The sequence below is a fragment of the Theropithecus gelada genome, chromosome 12, assembly GCF_003255815.1.
Source record: "Theropithecus gelada isolate Dixy chromosome 12, Tgel_1.0, whole genome shotgun sequence".
Lineage (NCBI taxonomy): Eukaryota > Metazoa > Chordata > Mammalia > Primates > Cercopithecidae > Theropithecus > Theropithecus gelada.
In genome coordinates this window covers 48,172,988-48,196,163 of record NC_037680.1, presented here as the reverse complement: position 1 = coordinate 48,196,163, position 23,176 = coordinate 48,172,988, and the positions used below count along the sequence as shown (strand labels likewise).

The following is a 23,176-nucleotide window of genomic DNA, read 5'->3' as shown; positions in this document are numbered from 1 at the left end:
TATTACAAATTACCATAGGTGGTTTAGATAACAAACATTTATTTCTCATAGTTCTAGAGGCTAGAAACTACAAGATCAAGGTGTTGGCTGATTCATTTACTGGTAAGGGCCCTGTTCCTAGTCTGTAGACAGCAGGCTTCTTGTTATATCCTTGTTATATGAGGGAGAGATAGAGGGAGGTCATCTTTCTTGTGTCTTTTCTTATAATGGCACTAATCCTATCATGAGGGCTCCATTTTCATTACCTAATTACTACCCAAAGTTGCCACCTTCACATACTATCACACTGGGCAGTAGGGTCTCAACACATGAATTTTGGGGAGTCACAAGCATTGAATCCATAGCAATGCCATAACTTGAATTCCTTCAAAGTATATGAGATTAAATATCATCACTGCCTTGAAAGGACAGATTGTGTTTATGTTTTCAACTGTTGTCTTTGAAACAAAGTATCAGAATTAACTGGTTAATCAACATTTTAGAAACTCATTGAAGCATATTCAGTTAATTATACTGAAGCATATTCAATATAGTGGGCCCTCAATCTGCTTGAGTGCCATGTCCTTGGATTCAACCAACTGTGGTTGGAAAATATTTGGGAAAAAACAAACAATAAAAAATAACACTACAACAAAATTTACAAATTTAATTTACAAATACAAAATTTAAAAATTCAGCATAACAATTATTTACATCTTATTTACCTTATATTAGGTATTAGAAGTAATGTATAGATGATTTAAAGTATACCAGAGGATGTGCATAGATTATATGAAAATACTACACCATTTTAGATCAGGGACATGAGCATCCATGGATTTTGGTATTCGAAAGCAGTATCAGGAATATTTTTGTGCCAGGTGAGGTGGCTCGTGCCTGTAATCCCAGCACTTCGGGAGGTTGAGGTGGGAGGATTGCTTGAGCTCAAGAGTTTGAGACCAGCCTGGACAACATAGACAGACCCCATCTCTACAAAAAAATTTAAAAATTAGCTGGGCATGGTGACATGCACCTGTAGTTCTAGCTACTTCGGAGGCTGAGGCAGTGGGATGGCCTGAACCGGGGAATTTGAGGCTGCAGTGAGCCGTGTTTGTGCCACTATATTCCAGCCTGGGCATCAGAGTGAAACTCTGTCTCCAAAAAAAGGAAAAAAAAAAGAATATTTTTGCATTACTTAATAAGTGAAATATAAAATTACTTAGAAACATTTATCTCATTCTTTTATAATTTCTATTTTTGTATATACTTTAAAATACATCTTATATATAATTGTATAATGTATATTAGATTTTTGTATATATAATTAAGACATTGGCAAGTATGTTAACTTTTTATTTAGTTTATTCTGTCATTTCATACTGTTTACATAGTATAGAAGGTCTTTTCATAATGAATATTAAAGAACAAGACTGACACACTAGTATAGACAAGTTATCTTAGATCCTTTCTTTATGCTATGGGATACCTGTGAAATAACATCTGGTGGAATTTTTCTCTTTATTATTATTATAGATTTTATGTTAGAACTATGACAGTAGTCATTAGAGATGGTAGATTATGATCAATATTCTCCGATTTAAGAATCAAGTTAATTTTTTACACTTTAGAAAGCTTTTTAAATTTTAAGTTAAAGAAGGAAAAAAATTTTATAACTGAAATGCTTGTTTACCTGAAAGATTCACTTCTGTAAACTGATAGTGTATTCCCCCAACAGTAGCAGATAAATGAGGTATTAATAGGCTTGTAAAAATTGGGGTAAGGGGGAAGCTACTGTGTATTTGGCTTAATATGGTTTTTAAATGCTGATGATAGAGTTATCTATTTTTAAATACATTGCTTTCATTTTTGGCTGCATGAATATCCTATTTTCTTCTTTTGGAAAAGATACTACTGCATTACCAATATCACTTTTAGGTTTTGTTTTTTCTTGTCTTAAAATAGTCAAATTGTAGTTTTTTTCACTTGCTGTGTGCTCTTTCAAGATTTTTTTTTTTACTCGCTTTCTTCTTCTTTGCAGCAGTCTCCTGGATTAGGTAGGCCTATCTGGCTCCAGATTGCCGAGTCTGCTTACAGATTCACTCTGGGCTCAGTTGCTGGAGGTGAGTGACATGTCTGTGTGTTGTTTGAGGCTTGTGTTAATGTAATCTTATCTCACTAGACTAAGGCAGATCAGCAAAGGTGTAGTTCATTGTTCCCATGGGTCACGACTTCAGGGCTTTCTGAAGTGTTCTTTATTTTTACCTATGATCAGGGGACTTGTCATAGCAATGACTGTGGACCATCTGGCTCCAGTCTGTCTTCAGGACAAAACCTCTGTAATGATGTGAAAGTCTGGGATGCAGTGCTGCACTCTCCTTAATCATACTGGCTAAGGCCAGTATAAAAAAGTGGAAAATGAGACTGTGTTTATGGGGCAGGTTAAGAAATTGAGATTTGCTATTATCCTTATCATACTAACGCAGGAACAGAAAACCAGATACCGCATGCTCTCACTTATAAGTAGGAACTAAATAGGAACTTATGAACCCAAAGAAGGAAACAGACGCTGGGGTCTACTTGCGGGGGAAGGTGGCAGGAAGGAGGGGAGCAGAAAAAATAACTATTGGATACTGGGATTAATACCTGAGTGATGAAATATGTACAACAAATGCCCATGACGTGTTTACCTATGTAACAAACCTTCATATATACCCTACACCTAAAATAAAACTGAAAAAAAAAAAAAAAGAAATTGAGATTTGAGATATGAATCCAGAACCTCATGAAATAAAACAACGTCTCAAAGTGATTCACTTGTGCTTTTCTGCTTGCATGTTTTCCTTTCCCTTATCACTTGTTTGACAATATCTGGACTTGATGTTTATTTGCAAAAATGAACCTCCCTTCCCTCCCTGTTCACAGTCAAAATTTGAGAGACTGTTTTTGCTTAGATACTCTACATAGAAAATGTGTACAATCTGAAGTTGCTTTGTTGAGAAGAAACTAGCAGGTGTGATTAAAATGCTTACGATTTTTTAAGATAAGCCTGAACTCAAAATACTTTTTTTTTTTTCTTTTCACTCTCAGTTTTAGAAGTTGCAAACCAGGTTTCAGCTTTCAGCAGTCAAAGTGTGTAATACTTTCGTTCATGTAAATAAATTTTTCAGTCCCTGAGAAATTTTAAAGCATAGCCATATTTTCTTTCAAACCGAATTCTATACATAGGGATAGGATAATGTTGAAATGTGTCTCCAATATTGTGGTTGTAACTATGATTAATTTACCGAGATGCTTTATTAAACTAAATTTTAAAATTGTAGCCACCTAGTGTACAGATATAGTCATTTTAAGAAGTAACTGGCATAATATTTAGGCATTTAATGGAAAATATAAGTAAATGTTTTATATAATAGTTTAATGTTGTTGTTATAGAAAACTGAGTGTTAACTATCTGATTTGGGAAGTGACTCAGTAATCCACTCTGTAATTTATGAACCTAAGATATCAAAGAGCATTGTTGACAGTTGTTCTCTGAAGCAGCTGTATTTATGGATTTCAGTGGTTGCTATAGCCTGCCATCCCTAAGGTGTGTGTGAGGGAAAGAAAAATACTAACATAAAGTCTCTTTTGTGAGAATACATATTGTGTTTTATTTTTTCATCCTTTAAGATAAGATTTGTCATCCTTATGGACTCTCCATTTAATTGTGTTCTTTTTTAAGCCTAAAAATTCTTCTGTTTGTAGCTGTGGGAGCCACTGCAGTGTATCCTATAGATCTGGTGAAGACCCGAATGCAAAACCAGCGTGGCTCTGGCTCTGTTGTTGGGGAGCTGATGTACAAAAACAGCTTTGACTGTTTTAAGAAAGTCTTGCGTTATGAGGGCTTCTTTGGACTCTACCGGGGTGAGTAAGCAAATCCCAGCTGCTGAAGTTAGTGATTTGATCTCACCAGCAGCAGATTTTAACTCACTAATTATGGAAGCCAATATGTAGTATGCCTAACCAGACTAGGTCTGTTTCTCTCTTTTTATTTTCTCTTTGCTCATTTCCCTTTTTACATTCTTTCTGGTGATTAGCAATATTAATCTGCAAACAAGGTCTTCATTTCTTCTTCTTGCTATTTATATTTCTTGGTATCCAAATTATGTGTTTGTCCCAACATGGGTCTATGTCACCATGCTTCTACAAACCAAGGCATATATCTGCAGGTGGAATACAAGGATGATAGCTAAGAAATAGAGAGCTGCTTTTCTCAAAGAATTAAAGAGGAGAAATACATCTCTTTTCTGCGAAAAAGAAGCCAGGCTACCACTCAAAGATGAGTTTACCCTCCATATATTTGTTTCAACTGAAAGAAATATCAAATGTTTTTGTCTCTTTCAGGGAACATTTATAAATTTTTTCCAATGAGTCATGTGAAGGTTTAAAAAAAAAAAAAAAAAAAGGAAAACCCTTTGGTTCCAAGTCTAATTCTTGCTCCTTTCCCCCACTTAGCTCAAAGGTGTACAGTCAAAACAGAGAGATTTTCTTTTGCAGGGAATGTTAGCAGCCATTCTAGACTGAGCACAGTGCAGTTGGCAACAGAGGCAGCAGCCCCATGCAGAATTCTCCCCACCCCCCGTTGTCTTTGTAGGAACTTGTCTCTTTGGAGAGAGAATGACTTTCATGTATGTGTTTCCACATTAGAATATAGGGTTTCCTTTGGGAGGGAGATTAATTTTTTAATCTCTTTGGGCGCCACTTGGGATTCTTTGAAAATGCTCTCTACATGCTCGAGTCCAGGCCATTTATGTAATTTACTGTACTTGTTTGTTTGCACACACAAGCTCATTAATCCCTAGCCTATTCTGAGCTCTGTTGAACTATTTGGCTTAGAAATCTTCCTAAGAAAGACTGGGCCCGAACAAAGCTTTGGGCTCATGGACAGGAGAAAAAAAAACACCTCTGGTTAACATTATATACAGGTATTCAATAAAAAAATATAACTCCGATAAACTCATAATTGAAGTAGAGGGTCACAAGGATGTTCATTTTTAGCATTATGTATAGAATAAGAGGAGAGAGTCATTCTGAAATCAAACTAGGCTCAAGTACCTTGCTCTTGAGAATGAATGTGATGAGTTTTCCTCAAATATTCAGAACTGTAGCCTCTTTGAATTCCACCTGTACAGCATGTACCCTGTGGAAAGGGGAACAGTATCCAGAACGCAGATCTTTCTGTGTGAATGCTTGTTTTAACTGATTAAACCCTGCGTATCCATATTTTATGTAATGGGGAATCAAGGTTAAGTGGCATTAAGGTTGTTTTTTTCCTTGATATCTCCAGTGTTTCTTTGTTGAATAATGACCTTTCTCCTCTTTGGTATACTTTTAAATTGCAAAGAAAATGTCCCCTATTAAAAGGAACCTAGATATTTACTGCACAGTTTAGCCTTCTCAATGAATAGGTGCTCACAGAAGATTTCATTTGAGAGGGATGTCATGTTAATTAAATGGATGCAATATAGCAAGTAGGGGAGGGGATTGTTGGTTTTATTCAGGATGTAAGCTCATAAAAGCAGTTCTTTAAATGAGAGACTTTTGTATTAGGGAGAAGATTGTGGGAGTCCTGTATGTGAGCACTATGATTATTGAGATTGTCATATATTGCTTGGAACTGGTCCATTATTCTGTCAGATGATTGACAAAATTGTTGACAGATTAGCTAAATTTCTTTGCAGGCAACAATGATAAAATGACACAAATCAGTACTTTATTAAATTCCATGAGCCTTATTGAGGCGAGTTGTAAAACAAATATGCATGCTGACATGGTTGTATGGGAGTTAGATTAAAAGTAATTGAGCCTGATAATCACGAGGGTTAGAAAGTTAAGACTGCCATCTGCTGATTTGTTCTTTTAAATCAGTCTGCTACCCATGAAAAGTGTGTGTGGATTTGTGTGTATCATTGATAATTCAGTCTGACTGACAGTAGCCAATATGTATGATTACTTGCTGGCTCTCAGCTTATGGAAAATCATTCAGCAGTATCCTCAAAGCAGGCTGCAGATCAGCAGTCAGCAAGCAGGCAAACACATATATAACTCCCGTTTGGCTGGATGATTTAAAGAATATAAAATGTTTATTGTTAGCATCTTTAAAAAATGTATGGGAAAAAGTATGCTAACAATTCGGATAAGCTGTGTGCTTTAGAAAGCTGAGCCCAACAGATGTTGTTTATTTTTTTCTTTTCCAGTTTACAACCAGCCTGGGAAATTTAACTTTCTAAGGATTATGATTTCCTTTGTTTTGAGGGGATTCTTTTAAAATGTCTTAAGCTTGACATATATTAGTAAATAAGAATACAACAGGCATATGTTTTTGCTTATAGGAGATACTCATTAAACAATACTTAAAACTGCATTTTTCTTTGCAGTTTTGGCTTCCTTTTAAATAAATGAATATTGAATGCTGTGTCTCTCTGAAGAGATTATGGGAGTTAGTGTTCTATAATAACCAAGCCACTGTATGCCATTATGTAGGTAGTACAGTTTGTGGCAAAATCTGGGTATGCTTAACAGCATGCTTTTCAGAGCTTTTCCAAGTGTACAGTGTCTGTGTATGTTTATATGTTTTTGGTTATAACAAGGGAGGGAATTTGGTTACATTTTCATTGGCGGTGTTCTCAGAATAGAGAAGACCCATGGCTCTGTTTCTTCCTCATGGACTTTTTGGGAAGTGTTGGATAACCGGGCTTTAAAGTAAGCATGCTTAAGAAGAGGATTTATAGCCTCAAGAAACATGACATTATACTGCATTTGTAAATAATGATTACATATGTATACAGAGTTTTCAGGATAATCTTTTTCCCATTTTAATGAAAACTCTAAAATGTTTGATGGGTAAATAATATGGGGGAAACTCCTTGTTGTTGGGCTTGTGTTTTCGTGTCTGGTACATCTATATTGCTGATGATTCTGTCCCTTTACCTAGGTCTGATACCACAGCTTATAGGGGTTGCTCCAGAAAAGGCCATTAAACTGACTGTAAGTTTCTCTCTAACTGAATTTGTGTCATTTATTTACATTACCATTAATCCAAAAAACTGAAGTCAAGGCTCGGCATGGTAGCTCATGCCTATAATCCCAGCATTTTGGGTGGTGGGAGGATCACTTGAGACCAGGAGTTCCAAACCAGCATAAGCATAGTAAGAATTCAGCTCTACCAAAACAACAACAGCAACAAAAATGGAAAATTAGCCAAGTGTGGTGACATGCCAGGAGGCTGATATGGGAGGATTGCTTGAGTCCAGGAATTTGAGGCTGTAGTGAGCTATGATCATGCCACTGCACTCCAGCCTGAGCAACAGAGCGAGACCCTGTCTCAAAAACAAAACTAAAATTGATACTGCCGACACTGGCACACTATCACAGAATTTGTAAAACTTTAATTTTACATATAAGCATTTGATAATTTTTAATTTTATCATAAGACAAATATTTTGCTGACTTGGAAAAGCAACAGTGTGCCAGAAGAGACACAGTTGGGAATTTTGGTTAACTGATGTTGTCTTTCTAATTAGGTTAATGATTTTGTTCGGGACAAATTTACCAGAAGAGATGGCTCTGTTCCACTTCCAGCAGAAGTCCTTGCTGGAGGCTGTGTAAGTATTACTCTTAGGCGCTTCTTGTGACAAATATATTCCGTTAACCTTTTTGCACAGATATGATAGATATCTGAGTGACATTTCCCTTGAACTCAAGGGATTCTAAGCAGGTTTTCTCAATAATCATATGGAATAACTTTTAAATTTTATTGTAAAAGCTAACTGGTTTTGAGTATAGAAAAGAGGTAGCATTTTCCGCCAGTTACAATGGTGATCATTAAAAAGTCAGGAAACAACAGATGCTGGAGAGGATGTGGAGAAATAGGAACACTTTTACACTGTTGGTGGGAGTGTAAATTAGTTCAACCGTTGTGGAAGACAGTGTGGCGATTCCTCAAGGAGCTAGAACTAGAAATACCATTTGATCCAGCAATCCCATTACTGGGTATATAACCAAAGGATTATAAATCATGCTACTATAAAGACACATGCACAAATATGTTTATTGCGGCACTATTCACAATAGCAAAGACTTGGAACCAACCCAAATGCCCATCAATGACAGACTGGATTAAGAAAATGTGGCACATATACGCCATGGAATACTATGCAGCCATCAAAAAGGATGAGTTCATGTCCTTTGCAGGGACATGGATGAAGCTGGAAACCGTCATTCTCAGCAAACTATCGCAAGAACGGAAAACTAAACACATGTTCTCACTTATAGGTGGGAATTGAACAATGAGATCACTTGGACACAGGACAGGAAACATCACACACTGGGGCCTGTCGGGGGTTGGGGGTTTGGGGGAGAGAGAGCATTAGGAGAAATACCTAATGTAAATGATGAGTTGATGGGTGTAGCAAACCAACATGGCACATGTATACATATGTATCAAACCTGCACGTTGTGCACATGTACCCTAGAACTTAAAGTATAATGATAAAAAAAAAAAGAGGTAACGTTTTCATCAGCTCTATCTCTTTGATGCTCCTAAAGCATTATCTTCCAGACTTTTTTAAAAGTTCTAATTCCTATTCCTTTTAAGAAATGGAGTACAGAAAATATAGTAGTGGGTAGAGTTACCATTCGTATATGTTAACTGGAACTTTAAAACAAGTGTGAGATGGCTGATTAATTGGGCCCTTATATCTTAGATATAGGACTGAGTAAGCCATTGTTTAATTATAATTTTTCTTCTTTAGAGGCCAGAGGGTATGGCAAACAATAATAATGGTAACTACATTTCAGCTGTTGACAGAAATTCCGAACCCAGAGACTCTGATATTTACTTAGGGCACAAAGGTTTCTGTCTTTAAAGTGTAAGCATGACATTGGCTTTGGACCAATTCTTAAATCTGTTTCCAACTCAACTAATTTCATTTGTGGTATTTGTTTCATATTTGATAATGTATGGTTCGTTTAAGACTTGTTTAGTCCATTTTATTCTTGGAAACATTAATAACTTCCAGTTGAATTGCCTGACAGTCTTGGCTAAAACTTCCTCAGTTGCTTGTGAAACCTGAAGTGATGAGGTCAGTGACCTTGGCAACATTTAATTCAGAGACACTGCCTCGGGGGTCAGAGAGAGAAAGAGGTTGCTTCAGGTTCTCTTTGATATGTGTCAGTGTGGCACATACCTGAGTCCTCACCTTTCTGCAGAGTTGCTTTGGTAGAGGTGGACTGCTGTGTGGGTGTGTGTGTGCCTGTATGCATGCCCCAGCACATTCTCAGGAAGGAAATCTCCTTGGCTACATTTCTTTTTTAATGAAGAGTAAACAGTGGACATAGAATAAAACTTTTGCTTAGGTGGATCACCAGAAATGAAGTTTCTCTTTTTCCTTTATTCCAATTAGATTCTGTAATTGGTTCTTGTCTAGAGAGAGAATCTTTGCCAATCATAAATATTCTTTTTCTTGGTCGTTTTAAGTTTCTGTTTGGTTAAGCTTTCTAAGTCATTTTTATCACAGCACATGCATACCTTTGCCAGAAATCTTCTAAGTCATGCTCTTTCTGTTCCATGTAACTAATTATTTGTTTCCATTTGCAATATCCAGGTTTTTGGACATGAAGCTGACCTGTTTCCATGTCTGACATGTGACCTAAGTGGTTAAACCAAAATAAGATATTTAGTTCCTTTGTTCTTCCTAGCTACAGACCCTGTTTATAGGTTTGAACTTTAGGAATTTTTATTGAAGTCTGGGGTGCCTTGAGGGTTGTGCTGACACTCTAAATCTCTTCCTTAATCGTGACTCATTTCTGGAGGCTTTGATGGATTATCTAGCGGGAAATTGACAGCATGAAAAATATCAGATTGGACTCTAGGCAGAATGATAAGGTTGTCTGCAGTTCTTCACCACAAACGTTTTCTGCTTCCTCCTTTGCTCTAAATCTCTTCTTTCAGGAAGAAGAAAAAAGTGCAATTATTGAGTTTCTACTGACAAATTCACTTATACCATGGTATAAATGATTGTTAAAGCATAATTCACTGTTTCTCCCCAAAGTCTATAAATTTCAACAGAGAATAAAGTCTTCAAAAGGATGAGTCTCTCTTTATAGAATATCAGACTCTGTGGAACATAGGATACGCCATTTCCTAAATGATACCTGGCAAACAGCCAACAGATTAACACTGTGAAGAGTGGCTGCCTGTGAGCCTGACCCTGAGTCCTCACCATCCTGGGTAGTGGTGGTGATATGATGTATGATGTCCTTGTGGCTTTTGGCTGAGTGCTGTCAGTGCCACTAGTGTGAAGAATACTGCTGTTCTTCCAAAAATTACCCAATTTTAAAGATGCACCTAATGCGTTAACCTAATGTAGGTTAATTAGGAAGAAATGGCTCAAACTGAGTTCTAGGCATTTTTTCCCAGAGGAAGGATTAGCTAGGACCTAGGCCTTCAGTTCCCTGTAGATGAGAGGGAAATTTTATTGCCATGGAAATGACAATATTCTCTTTAAGGAAAAATGGTGTGTGTTAACTAGATCATGAAGTGACCTGGAAGTGAAAATCTCTAGTCCTTGGGCATTATATATTTTGTTGTTGTTGTATGTTTTGTTTTATGATCTGGTTATTTTATTTATTTATTTATTTTTGTTTTTTTGAAACAGAGTTTCTCTCTTGTTGTCCAGGCTGGAGTGCAATGTCACGATCTTGGCCCACCGCACCCTCCACCTCCCAGTTTCAAGTGATTCTCTTGCCTCAGCCTCCCTAGTAGCTGGGATTACAGGGATGTGCCAGTGTGCCCAGCTAATTTTGTATTTTTAGTGGAGCCAGGGTTTCTCCATGTTGGTCAGGCTGATCTTGAACTCCCGACCTCAGGTGATCCACCCGCCTCGGCCTCCCAAAGTGCTGGGATTATAGGCGTGAGCCACCATGCCTGGTCTTTATGATCTATTTTTAAAGGCATGTGATTTTTGTTTTTTGTTTGTTTGTTTGTTTTTCTTCTTTTTCGAGACAGTATCTCAGTCTTGCCCAGGCTGAAGTCGAGTGGTGCAATCTCAGCTCACTGCAGCCTTGACCTCCTGGACTCTGGGGCTCCTCCCATCGCTAAGCCTCCCCAGTAGCTGGGACTATAGGCGCATGCCACCATCGTCTGCTAATTTTTGTATTTTTTGTAGAGATGGGGTTTTGTCATGTTGCCCAGGCGGGTCTTGAACTCCTGGGCTCAAGCAACCCACCTGCCTTGGCCTCCTAGTTTTGGGATTACGGGTGTGAGTCACCAGGCTGGCCAAGGCCTGTGATTTTTGATACATGCAAAATAATACAAACAGTATAATTATAGAATAATAATAAAATGAGCATCCATGGTTCTAGCACCCAACTTAACTAAAACTTTACTACTCTTGTTAATGCTGATTATTGCTTTTGATGTAGCTCGAATCAGCTAATGAGCAAAACATACTTTTCTTACTGGGCTGAACATTTTATAGGGATTATCTCATTATTATTCCCAACTAGAGTTGAAAAAACTAAAACCTTAGTGAATCCAAATTTGGACTTAGTAAATGTCAAAATTGTGATTCAAACCACTTCTATCTTCAAATCCATATTCTTTTACACTTGATGTAGGTTTTCATTTATTTGTTCTTTCATATATTCACTTATTCATTGAATACCTGATATGTTTCATGCAAATTTTAAAACCCAGCTTTAGGCTGGGTGCAGTGGCTCACGCATGTAATCCCAGTACTTTGGGAGGCCGAAGCAAGTGGATCACCTGAGGTCGGGAGTTCGAGACCAGCCTGGCCAATATAGTGAAACCCCGTCTCTACTTAAAATACAAAAAAATTAGCTGGGTGAAGTGGCGCGTGCCTGTAGTCCCAGCTACTTGGGAGGCTGAGGTAGGAGAATCGCTTGAACCCAGGAGGCGGAGGTTGCAGTGAGCTGAGATCGTGCCGCTGTACTCCAGCTTGGGCAACAGGGTGAGCAAAAAAAAAAAAAAAAAGAAAAAAGAACAGCTTTGTTGAGATATACTTACCATACAGTTCCCCCATTTAATGGATATAAAATTCAGTGTTTTGTTGTGAAACCATCACCACAATCAATTTTAGAACATTTTTATCAACACAGAAAGAAACCCAGTACCTTTTAGCTATCACTTCTCAGTCTTCCCACGCCATCCCTAAGACCTAGGCAACTGTGTTGCCCAGGCAGGAGTGCAGTGGTACGATCAAGGCTCACAGCAACCTTGAACTGCCAGCTTAAGCAGTCCTCCCACCTCAGATTCCCTAGTAGCTAGGACTACGGGTGTTTGCCACCACCCTCAGCTAATTTTTAAATTTTTCATAGAGACAGGGTCTCACTTGCCCTGGCTGGCTTTGAGCTCCTGGCCTCAAGCAATCCTTCTGCCTCCTCCTCCCAAAGTACTAGAGTTACAGGTATGAGCCACTGTACTTGGCCTCTAGGCAACTATTAATATACTTTCTGTTTTTTTTTTTTTTTTTTTTTTTTTGAGGCGGAGTCTTCACTCTGTCACCAATTCTGAATATTTTATATAAATGGAGGCTGGGCATGGTGGCTCATGCCTGTAATCCCAGCACTTTGGGAGGCTGAGGTGGGTGGATCACTTGAGGTCAGGAGTTTGAGACCAGCCTGGCCAACATGGTAAAACCCCATCTTTACAAAAAATGCAAAAATTAGCCAGGCGTGGTGGCAAGTGCTTTTAATCCCACCTACTTGGGAGGCTGAGGCAGGAGAATCACTTGAGCCCGGGAGGCGGAGATTGCAATGAGCAGAGATTATGCCCACTGCACTCCAGCCTGGGCAACAGAGAGAGACTCTATCTCTAAATAAATAAATAAATAAATAAGGAATCATGATATGTGGCCTTTTGTAAGCATGACATTGTGCCTTTTTTCACTTAGTGTGTTTTCAAGGTTCATCTGTGTTGTAGTATGTATTAGTACTTAATTCATTTTTATTGCTGAATATATGGATATACTACAGTTTTATTCATTAGTTGATAAACGTTTGAGTTGTTTCTACCTTTTGACTATTATGAATAATGCTTCTATGAATATTGGTGCATAAGGTTTTACATGGACATGTTTTCATTTCTCTTGGGTATATACGTATGAGTGGAATTGGTGGGTCATATGACAACTCTAATTAGCATTTGCAGGACTGCCAGACTGTTTTTCAAAGTGGCTACATCCTTTTCCATCCCTACTAGTAGTGTGAAGGTTCTGATTTCTCTACATCTTTGTGTGTGTGTGTGTGTGTGTGTGTGTGTGTGTGTGTATTTTTATTTTTAAATAATGGCAGCGTCTCACAATGTTGCCCAAGCTGAGAGTGTAGCGGCTATTCACAGGTGTGAACATAGCATGAGCCACCACACCCGGCCCATTTTCAGATTTTTAAATCTCATTGTGAACATTAGCCAAACTTTTGTTTTATATCTGTATCAAACTCCTCAAACTCCTGGCCTCAAGTGATCTTCCTGCCCCATCCTCCTGAGTAACTGGGACTACAGGCATGTGCCATCACGCACAGCTACTTTCCACATCTTTGATAACACTTCTTATTGTCTGTCTTTTTACTATAGCCATCTTACTGGGTGAAAAGTGATACCTTATTGTGGTCTAATGACTGACAATGTTGAGCATCTTTTTGTGTGCATATTGGCCACTTGTATATCTTCTTTGAAAAAATGTCTATTCAGAATTTTTGCCTATTTTTAAATTGGATTGTTTTTTAGGTTACAGAGTTCTTTATATATTCTAGATGTGAGTCCCTTTTCAGATATTTTTTTACTTTCTGGATGATGTCTTTTGAAGAATTGGGCTTTAATGAAGTTCATTTAATGTATTTTTTCTTTTGTTGTTTGTACTTTTGGTGTTATATCTAAGAAATCATTAATCCAAGATCATGAAGATGTATGCCTTTTTTTTTTTTTTCCTGGTATATAGAAATTGACTTTATATGTATGCCTCTTTTTTTTCTTTTCAGAGTTTTATAGTTTTAGCTTTTACATCTAGGTCTTTTCCAATTTTTAAGCCTTAGTTTTTTAGGTTTTTTTCTTTTTTTTTTTTTGCCTGAACAGAGAGAGATATTACTAAATGTCAGTTTTGTTTTATTTTTGATTTCTAATGTTTTGGTGTATTTCCTTCTAATGTTTTCATATACATGTGTATGTGCTCTTATGCATAGACATATGTGTGCACATGCATATACACACACATACATACACACTTTTTAAAACCAGATGGAAGTTTTGTTGACTCTGACTTCCTGATTGGAAATGCAAGCAACTCTCACCACAGGAAAGAGGGAGTCACAGTGGAATGTCTTATTTTAGAAGTAGTATATAACCTTTGGGAATAGTAGTACAAACAGATTGTGCATTTTCAGATTTTTATTTTTTTGAGATGGAGTCTCGCTCTGTTGCCCAGGCAGGAGTGCAATAGCATGATCTCGGCTCACTGCAAGCTCCGCCTCCCGGGTTCAAGCGATTCTCCGGCCTCAGTCTCCTGACTAGCTGGGACTCCAAGCACGTGCCACCAAACCTGGCTAATTTTTTGTATTTTTAGTAGAGACGGGGTTTCACCGTGTTAGCCAGGATGGTCTCCATCTCCTGACCTCGTGATCCACCTGCCTCGGCCTCCCAAAGTGCCGGGGTTACAGGCATGAGCTACTGCACCCGGCCCATTTTCAGATTTTTAAATCTCATTGTGAACATTAACCAAACTTTTGTTTTATATCTATATCAAAATCTTCTCAAAAAACTTACTAGTTCAGAATTTATGATAACTTAGATGTGCTATCCCAATATGTTTTTTTGTTTGATTTTTGTTTGTAGTATCTATAAATTGAACTCTAGGTTAAATTGCCTGACCTTGGCTAGGTGTGGTAGCTCATGGCTGTAACCTCTGCACTTGGGAAGGCTGAGGTGGGAAGATGGCTTGAGCCCAGGAGTTCAAGGCCAGCTTGTGCAACATAGTGGGACCCCCATCTCTACAAATAATAATAATAATAATTTTTAAAAATTGCTTGACCTTTTTTTAGGTGGAGATGGGGTAAGATTGTATGTGTGTGTATACAGTTGCTCAGTAAATATTTCTTATGAATGTTGAGTGTTGTATGAGTATTAAATATGTAACAATAGGTTTTAAATAATTTTTCCTCTTGTTCTTATATGTAAACCATTCTTGTCAGACCATATATTTTTCTGTTAGAAAATCTGTATCTTTCTCTACACACACACACACCCCCACACCCAGATGCTCCTTGACTTACAATGAGGTTACATTGTAATAAACCTATCATGAGTTGGAAATTTTTAGGTCAACAATGCACTTAATCCACCTAGCCTACTGAATGTCATACTTAGCCTATCGTACCTAAAACATGCTCAGAACACTTACGTTAGCCTGTAATTGGGCAAAATCATAAAGCACAAAGCCTGTTTTATATTACATTATTGGATATCTCATGTAATTTGTTGAATACTGTACTGAAAGTGAAAAACAGAAAGGCTTTATGGGTACTTCAAGTATTGTTTCTACTGAATGTATATTGCTTTTGCACTATCGTAAAGTCAAAAAACCATAAATTGTATCATTGTTAAGTTGGGGACCACCTGTATATATATGTTTATGCATAATATTTATATGTACAAATGTATGTTTATTAGAAGACACAAATATAGTTGAATGTTTGATTATGATATCTGTTGTGGGCAAAAATAGTACCTTAATGTCAACCTAGAATTTTCAAAGTACATTATTATGCATTATTGTCACCCTCTATAAAATAGGTAGATGAGAAACAGAAGTCCAGAAAGGCTAACTCTCTTACCCCAATTTACACAGCTAATATATGCTGGAGGTTTCATGTGAACCCAAGTATTCTGATTTTTTTAGACCAAGTCCTTTTATTCTATAATGTCCTCTTGGGGGAATCAAAGCATTGATTTGTGTCAAAATAAATCTAGATGACCCTATTCCACTTTATAGTGACTTTCTTGCTTCTTTCCTTCCTTCCTTTAATAAATATATGAATATGACATATTTATATATTTGGTTGTTTTTTTAGATATAATTACCATTTTTAAAAGGAACAGATTTTAGGTATTCAGCTCAATGAGTTTTGACAATTGTATACACCCATGTAATCACCACCTAAGATAATGAACATTTCACCCCAGAAAATTCATTCATGCCTCTTTCCAGTCAGTCCCTTCTCCCTTACTCCATGCAACCACACTTCTGATTTCTGTCTCAAGGTTTGTTGTTCTTGGATTTCATGTAAATGGAGTGCACAAGATGCATTCTTTCATGGCTGGCTTCTTTTGTTTAACATGTTTTCAGAGAGTCATCCTTGTGTGGGTATCAGGTTTGTGTTTGTTTTACATATTGCTGAGTAGTATTTCATTGTACAAATTTACCACAGTTTATCCATTTTTCTATCGATAAATGTTTGAGTTTTTGTCTGTTACATATAAGTTTGCTATAAACATTCTTGTACAAATCTTTTTGTCAACCTATATTTTCATTTTTCTTAGGTATCTAAGAGTAAAATAGAGTCAATGTACATTCAATTTAAAATAAACTACCAGTTAGTTCTTAGAAGTGGATGGATCATTTTATAGTCTTCTCAGCAGTATACAAGTATTCCAGTTGCTCCGCATCCTCACTGATGTTTGATATCTGTAGTGTTTTTGATAGTAATCATTGCAGGTATGTGAAATAGTATCTTATTGTGGTTTAAATTTGCATATTCCTGATTCCTAAAGATGTTGATTATCTTTTCATGTGTTACTGGCTATTCGTGTGTGTGTGTGTGTGTGTGTGTGTGTGTGTGTGTGAAGTATCTGTTCAAATCTTTTGCCTACATTTTATTAGGTTTCATATTTTTTACTATTTGTAGAAGTTGTTTATATGTCATGGATACAGCCCTTTGTCAAATAGATGTGTTGTGGATATTTTTTTGCCAGTCTATGACTTGTTTATTACTTTTATTAATGATGTTTGTAGTAGTTTTTAAAGAAAAAGTAATTATGTAGTTTTTTGGATAGATCCAGAAACTTAAGTGAGAATAAATTTAAATATCTTTCCAAATTAACAAAACAGAATATTAAAAAAATCTAGGCCGGGCGCAGTGGCTCAAGCCTGTAATCCCAGCACTTTGGGAGGCCGAGACAGGCGGATCACGAGGTCAGGAGATCGAGACCATTCTGGCTAACATGGTGAAACCCCGTCTCTACTAAAAAATACAAAAAACTAGCCGGGCGAGGTGGTGGGCGCCTGTAGTCCCAGCTTTTCGGGAGGCTGAGGCAGGAGAATGGCGTAAACCCGGGAGGCGGAGCTTGCAGTGAGCTGAGATCCGGCCACTGCACTCCAGCCTGGGCGACAGAGCGAGACTCCGTCTCAAAAAAAAAAAAAAAAAAATCGAAATGGACTAACCTATATGTACTTTCTAATGGTCTCTTCGGTAAGTACCTGTTCTTTTTTAATTGTTAAACTCAAATCAGAGATTAGCAATAAACTTACCTAGCTGACTGCATTACCTCTTTCAGAGAGTATATATACTCCTGAGTGGATGGAAGTCATGAAACTCAAAACTTATTGCTCAGCAAAGTGCTAATGTTGCAGGTGAATTTCCACAACCCTATGCGAACACACTTTCTGGAGAACACATTCTTTCCCTTTGTGTTTTGCTTTCGGTCTGCATAGTGCTCTCACATGAGTTAGTAGTGCACAAGACCTCTGTAAGGCAGATAGCACGGTTGTGGGAATGGAATGGTTATGCTGAATGCAAAATCTATGACAATCTAGGTCAGTAGTCTTCCAAACCTAGAATCTTTCAATTCTCCCATGCTTTTTCTCAGCTTAAGCATGTGTGTGCCCACACTGCATACACACACCCTCCCTTCATATCGGTAAAGCAAAAAGCCCACATGTTAGGTGGAGCATTTACTAATCCTGGGGTCCAAGATCTGTAACTAGCCAGCTCCTTATGATGAAGAATTCTATGTCTTCCTCAGCAAGCCGAGCTTGTATATCTCTAAAGAGTAGTTTGGAAACAGCTCCTCCACCTCCCATCCCCAGGAATTAGTGTGGTCCAACTTTATGCCTACATACTTATGTGAACACATATAGATATGCATACAAGTTAAAAATCCTTATATATTTATGTCAAAAGTGGCTTATGATAGGTACACATTAATTTTCATTCTTGCTGTCTTAGTTAATTGTGGCTGCTATTAAAAAATACCTTCGACTGAGTAATTTATAAACAACAGAAATTTATTGCTTACAGTTCTGGAGGCTGGAAGTTCAAGATCAAGGTACTGGCAGATTCAGCGTCTGGTGAGGGAGGGCTTGCTCTCTCTTCCAAGATGGCACCTTGCTGCTATGTGCTCGCTTGGTAGGAGAGACAAGGCAGCTCCTTTCAACCTCATGTATAAGGGCACTAATCCCATTCACTAGGGCAGAACCATCATGACTTAATCACCTCCCAAAAGGCCCTACTTCTTAATACTATAATGTTGGATATTAGTTCCAACATATGAAATGGGGGAAACACCAACATTCAGATCATAGCACTTCCCTTACCCTAGTTAGGGGTATATGTAATGTTAATTCATAACACCCTCGCATATATCATCAATCAGCAATGAGCACATTGCAGTTTATTTCTTTTAAGCTATCACTATCCTATTTTAGAAAGAACCATAGCATTTCCTATTGCTTTAGAAAAATATGAATGGTTGGTGGTGTGCAAGGCTTACTCACTGTCTGTTCCTGTTCCTCTTGAGTCAGTCCTAGTGACACCTAGTTCTGTGACTTTTATTGTTTATCTGGTTATTTTATGTGCACATATGGTGTTCATCTGGAGTTGATGTGACCTTAAATAAACTGAAGTTAGATTTTCATCAGTCTCTAAAAGGGAAGACTTTATAATGAGTTACTTAGATTGGATATTTTGTGGTTGGAGGGAAATCATTTCAATCTATAGGAGACAACAGATCAAAGAAGGAAATAAACAAAGGACTTGGCACAAACAGGGCCCAGTCTCCAGCCTCTTTGTGAAACTTGCCCCGGGGGTAGGATTGAGAGGGCAGAAGGTTGAATAGGCCTAATCCTGTGTATAGCCCCTCGGCCTTAGGCACTGTGGAAGCATGGTGACATCTCAAAATTACATCCTTTTCCCCACTAACTTTTGCTGTCAGCTTTAGTTGATTTTCTCATTAAAAAAATCATATAAGATTAAATGGAAGTTTTTTATTCTTTCCATTTCTGTTATATATGGGTAACCCTCATTCAAAATGAGATTTGTTCCCTTTTATGTATCTTTTAAACTCAGTTCTAGAACAAAGAAATGACAACAGAATACTGAAAAGTAGAAAGCATCTAAGTCTGTTTTAATATTAATGCTTGTATCTCTTTTAAAAAATAAGCTGCAAATTTAATGAGGGAAATTTAAGCAATTAGAGAATTAGAAGCTAATTTTGGTGATTTCATGAGTGAAAAAAATTCAGCAAAGGTATGGTATTGAATGGTATGTTATCTAATATAAGCATTTGTAAAAGAAGCAACAGGATGTCAAATTTAGCAATGTCCATTTAAATTTATGTAGCTGTGTATCATTGTGGTTTAATTTAAAATTTTATATATCTTAGTGTTGATTATTTCAGATCACTAGCTATATTTGGTTAGGTTTTTTGATGTTCATATATAATAAGCTTTTTAAAAAACCTTAGGTCCACAGTAACTAATGCCAACTAGTTTAAAAAATATATTTGCCAAATTACCAAATTTACCATGAAGAATATGTGAGAGAAGACTTAGTCTATAAAGAAGCCATTGTTTCTAAGACCAGGTCTGTTTCTTGTTGTTGTTGAGTAGTTAATACATTCATATGTTTTGAAATTTAAAAGGTACAATAGAGTATGCTATGAAAATTATTTCTCCCAGCTATTCAGTTTCTTTATCCAGGAGGCAATCAATGTTTTAATCTTTCAGCCACTTTGATTTTGAGAAACTTAGGTAAATTTTGACATATTTATGATCAAATGTGTACCTAATATCTTATGTTCTGTTTTTGTCATTTGGCATGATTTTATTATCAAATCATATTGCCCAATTAACAGCATAAAATTGTATCTACTTGGCAGTTTTATTGGGAATTTGAATTTCTTCCTGTTCAATTTTGCTATTAAAAATAGCAAATGTTAGCATATTTGTAGAAATACAGGTACTATTTTTTATTGAAAAGTTACTGTATTTATGGAATTCTATATATTAAAGGTTATATTTACTGCAAGCAGTGGTTTTCCCCTTTGGAAAGCTGTTATTAATGATATCATTTATAATCAATAGAGTCTTGGAAGAAATATTCTATTTCTCTGTATTTGTTTCTCAGAGAGGAAACACCCAGTTCAATAGTTTGATAACATCATAGTCCCTCATTCTGTGTTGCTTGATTTCTTACCAGTATAATTGAACTAATCTCAGATTTTACTCCCCCTTCCCTATCCCCAATTTAATATGTAGGAGAGAGAGAGACGGAGTGATTAACCTCAGAATTTGAAAAAGAACAGTGCATATTTGCCATGTATGTTTCCCTCTAAGCATTATAAACATCCAGAGTTTTAGACAAACTATTATGTTGGTACAAAAGTAACTGCGGTTTTTGCAGTCTTTATCTTTGCTAAAATTATTCAGCGTTTCTGGAAAGTATTTGCCTTATGTTCCTAGGCCTATCATGAGTTTTTAAAAATGTATACTAATAACTAAAAAAATTTAAGAGGTAGGGGTCTTACTCCATTGCCCAGGCTGGCCTTGAACTCCTGGGCTCAAATAATCCTCCTGCCTCAGTCTCTTGAGCAGCTGGGACTACAGGCATGTGTCATTGCACTTGGCGTGTATGTTAGTTTTTAAAGCATATACAAATGATGTAATTGTCAGAAGTGTTCCTCCTTCAAACATAGGCATGAAACAAACTTATAGATGTGTGCCTTGCTATAGTGTCATTGATTGTTTGCACTCTTACTTGCCAGATTAAATGTGTTTATAAATGCACATCAATTGAGTTTTGTGGTTATGTCCTGTGCATTGTTGGGATTTGGTATGTGTGCTAGGTAACTAATCTTCAAATCATACAGCAATTAAGGTGTATGTATTTTTAAAATGTAGTCCCACCTGGGTGCAGGGGCTCACGCCTGTAATCTTAGCACTTTGGAAGGCCAAGGCGAGTGGATCGCTTGAGCCTAGGAGTTCGAGATCAGCTTGGGCAACATGGTAAGACCCCCATCTCTACAAAAAATACAAAAATTAGCTGGGCGTGGTGGTGCACGCTTGTAGTCCCAGCTACTTGGGAAGCTGAGGTGAGAGGATCGCCTGAACCCAGGGAGGTTGAGGTTGCAGTGAGCTGATCCTGCCACTGCACTCCAGCCTGGGTGACAGAGTGAGACCCTGTCTCACAAACAAATAAAACATCAATTATTTCTCTTTATTGTACCATTTTTGTAGTTTCAGTAGAAAGCCTGTTACTTGTATACTTCAAAAAATTTGAAGCATTGTTAAAGGAGTATAAATCTCAATCAATTGGCAGTTATTTCTAAAAGGGTGCATGAGAGAAGGAAGGGGAGGAGGCAGCTGTGAGGTGCGAGTGGGGGACATGGATTGGAGTACTCCTGCCAGCAGGATGTTATAATTTACTAATGATAACAAACATGAAAGACCTTTGTATTTATTTAAACATAATGTCCACATTTAACATTTGGCACGCAGGGACTGACACTGTCTGGTAGTGGCAAATTTGGGGGAATTAGAATAAAAATTTTCAGTTCTATTAATTTTTAAACCTGCTTTAGTTAAAACATAAAGCACATTTTCCAAAAGATAGTCTTTGCAACCATTATTTAAACAAGAGATTTCAGGGAAGTAGTGAACTTTTTCAATTGATTTGGTCTTTAATACTAGCTATAGGAGCAATTAGTTGGATTATCATTTTAACATAATTTTTCACCCAGCAATCCTTTTGAAAGTATTGTTTGCTTAGATTGAAACATTAAAGTGCTTCTTTCTGCCTGCAGTGCAACAGATTAAAAGAGAGAGAAACGCAGGCAAATCAACATGTAAAATTGGGTCAGTACATAGTTGGGGGACCTGTGCGCCAGTGGTCTGGATTGTGTTGAGTTGAGGAGTTAGAGGAAACCGTGAGAGAGAGACAGCAAATTGCTGCACCTCCCTGCTCGAAGGACAAAAAGGGGATTGAGGCCCTAGGGAATCCAGAACAGTAAGCTGTCCATGAAGAGGGAAGGCATTTAGTATCATTGCTGGCAATTTTGAATATTGAAAGGAGTTAAGGAGTCAGGATTGGCCGGGCGCGGTGGCTCAAGCCTGTAATCCCAGCACTTTGGGAGGCCAAGACGGGCGGATCACGAGGTCAGGAGATCGAGACCATCCTGGTTAATATGGTGAAACCCCGTCTCTACTAAAAAAGTACAAAAAAACTAGCCGGGCAAGGTGGCGGGCGCCTGTGGTCCCAGCTACTTGGGAGGCTGAGGCAGGAGAATGGCGTGAACCCGGGAGGCGGAGCTTGTAGTGAGCTGAGATCTGGCCACTGCACTCCAGCCTGGGCAACAGAGCGAAACTCCGTCTCAAAAAAAAAAAAAAAAAAAAAAAAAAAAGGAGTCAGGATTGGAATAGGGGTAGTTGGGGGATTTATAGTCCCAAGGCAATTAGGAAAATGGACTGAGCCATGTTGCTGCCCCTTGGAAGCGGGTCTGGGAGGGCTTTGGGTTTTAGATAAACGAGCAGGAATGTGGGCAAAGGTTGAGCACTGAAGTACCATTGAAAGCTGCATGTGAATTTTTGGTATTGTTTGTAATCTTTACCTGTGGAATTACAGTGTCCCAGATTTCATATTTCACATGTGATTATATACAGTGATTATGATATGAATATCATTATGAATATTATATGAATATGGTTATGATTACATAATATAAACAGCTACAGTTGAAGATGTACAAATGGGATTTTTCATTTCATGAAAGGAGATATATATTTTATTTATTTTTATATATCCATGGTCACACACATTTTTTTCTTTCTTGTCTTACAGAAACCAAAAAAAAAGAAGTTGGTAGAAGTTTTTG

At 37.4% G+C, this 23,176-nt stretch overlaps 1 protein-coding gene across 2 annotated transcripts in view; it reads left to right on the top strand.

The window, feature by feature from the left end:
* Positions 1–23,176, top strand: part of SLC25A12 (solute carrier family 25 member 12) — a 115,834-nt gene that overhangs the window by 82,494 nt on the left and 10,164 nt on the right. For both annotated transcript variants that reach the window (XM_025404089.1, XM_025404088.1), the window contains 4 exons: positions 2,018–2,099; positions 3,724–3,882; positions 6,953–7,005; positions 7,542–7,622. In XM_025404089.1, the coding sequence (XP_025259874.1) occupies positions 2,018–2,099; positions 3,724–3,882; positions 6,953–7,005; positions 7,542–7,622 (375 nt within the window). The remainder of the gene's footprint in view (positions 1–2,017; positions 2,100–3,723; positions 3,883–6,952; positions 7,006–7,541; positions 7,623–23,176) is intronic.